This window comes from Capsicum annuum, chromosome 3 (genome assembly GCF_002878395.1).
Source record: "Capsicum annuum cultivar UCD-10X-F1 chromosome 3, UCD10Xv1.1, whole genome shotgun sequence".
Classification (NCBI taxonomy): domain Eukaryota; kingdom Viridiplantae; phylum Streptophyta; class Magnoliopsida; order Solanales; family Solanaceae; genus Capsicum; species Capsicum annuum.
Window position 1 is genome coordinate 256,492,001 of NC_061113.1, and position 6,521 is coordinate 256,498,521.

The window sequence follows — 6,521 nt, forward strand, 5'->3', positions numbered from 1 at the left end:
CCTCAGAGGATCATAATTATCTGCTGCATGAAAGAGAACAATTGAACTCCCTTACACTCCACAACTTTATGTTAGTTAAGAGTGCGTTTCTTATTGGGGTTATTTTAATCATTTCTGAAGCTATGAGCATAACCATTTAGGAATAAAGTCGGTCCTCATTTAAGTCATGTTTGAGAGACAATGAAGAAGAGACATGTTTATGGTAAATTATATCAAAGAACATTTCAAACTTTGAACATAAATTCTGAAAAGAAGGCTCAACTCTTATTCAAACCACCGCGAAAAATAGAAAAAAGAAGCCGCCTTCCAGACTAAAACTTTGACGGGTACATGATATACATCTAAACACTTCTCTCTTCCCACTTACTACCGTCAGCTGTATAAAGTTTATGTACATGGAAAAAACACACTGACCAAGCAAAAATATGTTACACGGATCTTCCCCGGTTTTAGTTGGACCACTTGAGGGATCCTAAGATTTCTCAGCGCTGATACATACACGCCTCTGTAATTATGCGTAATTGAATATCCATCAGGCTGGAAGACCAACGTCCAACTTCCGGAAGGTAAGTTGGTAAAAACCTATGTACCTCAGAGCTGAAGGGAGACAATTGCTCACTTTAGACTCTCTCCTGGAAGCTGAGGGACCTAGAAAAGGCTGCAGGGTTAGCCTGTAAAGCCGGGAATGTAGTGGCAGGGTGATCCTTCTCACTGCTTTTCGGTTGCAAGGCCTTGAAAAGTCCTCCCCTGCTAACAGAGTCGTACTTGATTCCCAGTGTTGACCATATAGAACTCTTTGCAGCTTCATCAGGATCATCTATCCGCAATGTTTTTGGTACTATAACAAACCCCTCTGAGTTCTTTTGACCCTCGGGATTGTTTGGCTTAAGCAATTCACCATCCCTTGAATGCTTCCCTAAAGGCGAATTAGGAGCAGAGCCTGATCCATTTTGGTTTGCTGTTGGTGAAGGTGCAGTCAACCAAGGAAGACTCCATGGACCAGGCACACTGCAATTCCAATAAGGTGGTGGAGGGCAGAAAGGCATAGGATATCCAGAGGGGCTAACTGCGGGGAAAGGAACAGCAGCAAATGGGAAAGGCCAAGGTACTCCGGGGATGCAAGGAACTGGAGATGGGAAGGCATTTATAGTTTGCATAACTGCCTCAGGGGCGCGATTTTTTACTCCTTCCGCCATTGAATTTGAAGTGGTGACTGAAGAACCACTAGAGCAGTCATCCCCATTTTCTCCACCTAGGCCAGATGGATTCTTGTGTTCTGGTCTGTAAAAACCATTTCGGATCCCATTTGGTGTCTTATTCTCAGCAAGATTCAAAACAGACGCCATAGAGTCGCACAGTGGCGAGTCAGGACCAAACGATAGGACAGTGCCATTGGGTTTAAATGCTGGATGATGGAATCCATTTGGAGGATCAATTCTTGCAGCTTCAAGGGCTTCAGAAATCATGATGTGACGACAATGCGATGCAGAGTTCTTATTCTTGCGACGACCAGCTCCCACAGGCACATTCCTCATGGTACCCCCAGCTGTCCAATATCTCTGGCAGCTCTTGCAGAAATGACGAGGCTGATTGATGTTGTAATTATTGTAGTAACAGAATTTCGTATCCATACTATTGCAACGAGGGCAGGGGAGAATTTTGTCTGGCTTCTTCAGAGGTTTCTGCTGGGAATTTGCGGCTGCATCATTTTGATCACCCTCAGTCCTGGATGATTTTGCCGTGGGAGAGTCATCATCGGTAGTAGTTTTAGACTTGTTTTCTGATGGAGACTTCGGATTTTCTGATTCTTCCATAATTTGACTTTGGTATTTCTCCTCTAAGTTGGCTTCACTAAGCTCTCTTGTCATTTGATCCTAAAATTGAAAACCAAAACTAAATGAGTTGCCTGTAAAATTCCCATAAGAAAGCTACAGTTAATGATGTGAGCTTTATTCAGTCCGCACAATGGAAAGAATCTCAAAGCCCTTGGCACTACAAATTCAACGTTCCAAAAGGATTCCATTAAGTTGGAAAAGAGGACAAAAGACACAGAAGCTGATTCCTTCTCCAATTTCTTTAGTTCAACTACACTTAGTAAAAGGGATCATTATTGGAAAAGAGAAAAGATATTGAGCATAATTAAGATATTGAGCATAATTACACAGAACGTGGCAAAAGAATGTTCGATTGCTAATATGATAATTCAGAGCAAATGCTTAACTTAAGCACCACTACAACAATATACCAAGTGAAATCCCATAAAGCAGGGTCTAGGAGCATAGAGTGTACGTAGACCTTACCACTACCTCTTGGAGGTAGAGAGGCTATTTCCGAAAGACCCTTAGCTCAAGTTAAGCAAATCATAGTAATTAAAAAAAACAATGATAGTGAAGAGAAACATGACAACTAATAGCAAAGCAATGCAGAGAATATACAAAAGGAGCTGTAACATCAACAAGCTCTAGTAACGAACAATTGTAAAACCAAAACAATGGCCAAAATATCAAGAAAATATATGACAAAGCATATTCTTGAACTATGCTAAATTACTAACCAAAGAGGAAGCAGCAACAGGCAATTGGTAATATCTACATCTACAAAATACTAAATATGCACTATAGCACAAGTGGAAACTTCCAGAAAGAATCCCTTTATGAAATTATTAAAACATTCAAAAAGTTTGAAAAAATAAAAGGGCTTGGCAGAATCAATACTGTTTGTCAGAAGAAACAGCATGGGTTATAACTTTAAAAGAACAATTTGGGGGCCATCGAACTTTCTAGAACTTCTCAAATACTAACAGAAATTCCTTCTAATTAGGAAATTAGAGCTCCAAATAATGAAAATTATGTTGATTTTCCTTACATGTTAATTTGACCTACAGAACATTATAGGAAAATAATACAACAGTATGAAAAGGTACCAAAAAGGCATATAAGCAAAAAGCAATTGAATTTAAGCCAATTTCCCAGATAAGCAGCAGATAATCAATTCTGACTTTTTATTTCCATTTTTAAACCCAACAAATCAATACCATAACATCAAAAACTATACTCCTTCTATCCAATTTATGTGACACGGGCTAAATTTCGAGAATCAAACAGTACTATATAATTTTGACAGTGAATTCTGCCATGAAATATTATAAGTTTTTGAAATAAAACTTACTTATTCGAAATCTACTTTAAAAGTACTACTATAAGTCTCCCCTAATATATTAAAAGGATATAGTACTATGAATACTTGTTTCAATCTCAAATAAATTTCAAATGAATACCTTATCAGCGTCTTCCTTTTCATATTCACTTCCACCATCAGATTCAGAAGAAGTATTTCCTTCCTTATCCACTAAGCATGGATCACCACGATCCGACCCGGTACTACTTTCTTCACCCGTAACAACCTCACTACCACTCACAGACTTCCCGACATCGGAATCTTCACCGGAAACTATCACCGGCAGCATCTTCCCGTTCTCCGGCAACGCAATTTTCTTTCCAAATAACTTTATCTCTCCGTCCTTCACTTCTCTCATCTTACCGTTTAGTTGCCGTCGTCGGAAAAGTGAAGATTTTTTTTTTAAGAAAAAGTTTTTTGTTGAGCAGAGATGTAGTGAAGGCCTTGTTGGCAATATTGAGGAGTACGATTTTGATCTTGGCTTAATTTAAACGATGGGATGGTTGGAATATGGATGCCACGTCATGGCCCCTCTACATATTAATTTTCTCAGCCACAAGTTTTATTGTGGTCCTTCATTTTGTATATGTATCTTTCCTCACTTTATTGGGTTTAGTTAAAAATGTTTAGAGATTTTCAGTATTTTTGAATAAGTTTATTTTATGGTAAAAAATAATTTTAAGTAATTGTAAAAATCATTAGTCGCATAGAAGTTGGGTGCACCCTGCGTGAACCATGTTTGGTTTCATATACTGTATTAGTCAAATACAGAAATTAAAATATAAGAATTATTTATATTTATAAATTTATTAGTTTTAATAGATTGAAATTGTTTGATCTCCATAGTACTAATACGTGTAATTTTAATATAATATTTATATTTTATATAAAATAATTATATAAATTTTCACATGTTTTAATATATTAGTTTAACCGCGTGTGTCTCGTACGTGTATTGTTTGATTATTTAAAATTAAATTATTTTATTTATTGCAGAGATTCATGAAAAAGTTTAAATCACTTTTAAAAGATTATTCACACTTTAATATAATAATTTAACATAAATATATATTTTAGTGTAAACACATGTATATTTATCACCAAAAGTTTCGAATGATTTATGCATCATCCTTTTTGTGTTTGTCATGCGGTACCTCTTTCTCTCGTCGCCAAAGGCTAAGAGAGACACAACAATTTGAACCATATTTGTGGTACAGTTATTTTTCTTTTTTTTCTACATTTAAAATCTTTTCTTCTTTTTAAAGTCAAATCTTTACAAAATCATTAATTACATTCTTATTACGTACTTAAAACCTTTAAAATTTGGCACTTCGTAAATTTTTCTTATTCTAACGCTTTTATATTTATTTCTAGAGTTTTAAAATCAAATTTAGTTGATTTAGAATTTTTAAGGTAATGAAAAAAGTATTAGTTGTCATTAATTCTGACGATTTCTAGTAAGGAAAAGATTTTATCATTATCATAAATATATTTAATTAATTTTAACTCTTAAATGTTAGGATGAAATAGTGAAAAGACGATTTTATCTAAACCAAAGACTTTTAATGAAAGACAAAAAGTTCAAACAACATTTCTAAAAACTTTCACACTTTTAATATATTATATTATTATTATTATAAATATATATTATAGATATAGATTATGAATATAGATACAAGTATACTTTTAATTAATATTTTCATCCAGTTTAGTCATTATTTTATCCTTTCATTTTTAGTTTTCACTATTTTAAAAATTGATTTTCATTTTTGGTTGTCGCTTCTAGCATATAAAAGAAAGATAATATATTTCTTCAATGTTTTGTTCTCAACAATAATTATCGATTTCTATATAATTTTCAAAATCTAATACTTTCTTCATTCATATTAGTTGTCCATCTTTTTCTTTGTTTTTCATTCAGTGTTCAGCGTTCGCATTAGAATCCTGACTAATTCAGATCGCGCGTTGCAGGGTCCGTGGCAGCGCTCCCAACAAAGTTTTCTCCATCCACGGGGTCAAACCCTCGACCTCTGGTTAGGGATAGAGCAGCCCATCCACTGCATCACAATCCATATTGTAGTTGTTCATCTTACTAAATCGAGAAAGTATTAATTAAATATTTTTTTATATTACCTTAATAATTAATTTTTTAAAAAGTATTCACACTTTTTTATAAAGTTCTAAAGATTTTTTTTTAAGGAGTGACTTGATGAAATTATCTTTTGATTTATAATTTCTTAATATGTGTATAAAAATGAGAAAATATTCAACTAATATTGAATGACGGGAGTATTAAAGATCAATTAATATGAGAATTATTATAAAATAGCCATATTCTTTATTGTTTCTAAAGAGACATGCAAAATGGAAGAATAAAAATAAATAAAGAGCATGTTCAATTTACTCCCCCGTTTTAAAATAATTGATTTTTATTGACTTGACATTCCTCTTAAGAAAATATTTATTTTATCAAATTAACTTCATTAATTATGCTTTAAATATAGTAAAACTCCATTAATATTTGAGTATAATATAGTCAAATGATAAATATAGTATTAGAAAAAGGATAGTAAAACTCTCTTGAATCAAGAACAACTAAATTTAAATGAATATTTTTAATAAACTAAAACGAAACCATGGAATAGTAGTTTATTTCAAACTGTTTGATCAAACGAACTTTAACTGTCAATGACGTGGAGGATCGAACAAGCTTTGATGGAACTTGGACGGCTGAAAGACACTGAAATAGTGGAGCCTAGCCAATACTAACATTTGAAATTAAATTAATGACTTTTTCTTGATATTATTATTTGAATCTCCCCTTAAATTCTGGAAAGTACCCTTTTAGAATCACTTTGCTTAATTATGATTGGTCTCCAATAATTATTTGCAGTTTAATTTTCTTTCATAATTAAAAAGATATCTTCACCTACCTTTTAAAAGTGTTCTTTTTTTCTCCTTTTTCTTCTCTTTTTTTCTAAATAGAAATTTGACGGACATGATCTTATGATTCGTTTCGTTCAACTACTTATCACTTGGTCAAACAATGAATGAGAACTAATGTATCATATTATTATCATAAATACTGTTGACTAACAAATAATTATTTTTTGAGTTGAACCCTTTGAAATTTTTACTAACATTATGCTTTGTAAACGTATTAAATAAATATAGTTGATGGACATTCTATTGGAATAGTATCACCTCATGTATCAGTGTGGGCTGAGAGAATAATGTAGATCTTATCGAAAACTTAATAAAACATGTTATAGAAGGTCATTAGGTTAAAACTACATTGATGCCTATAAAATATAATTAGGTTACATTTTATTCCATAAATCCTA

The 6,521-nt window shown here is 33.2% G+C and overlaps 1 protein-coding gene across 1 annotated transcript; it reads right to left on the reverse strand.

The window, feature by feature from the left end:
- Window positions 1-242: 242 nt before the first annotated feature.
- LOC107862251 (cyclic dof factor 1) lies at window positions 243-3,750 on the reverse strand. Its single transcript, XM_016707761.2, has 2 exons — window positions 3,278-3,750; window positions 243-1,874 (listed from the first exon to the last, which is right to left on the reverse strand). Exons 1-2 carry the CDS (start codon window positions 3,533-3,535, stop codon window positions 621-623), a joined length of 1,512 nt encoding a protein of 503 aa, XP_016563247.1. The 5' UTR covers window positions 3,536-3,750; the 3' UTR covers window positions 243-620.
- Between the last annotated feature and the right edge of the window lie 2,771 nt (window positions 3,751-6,521).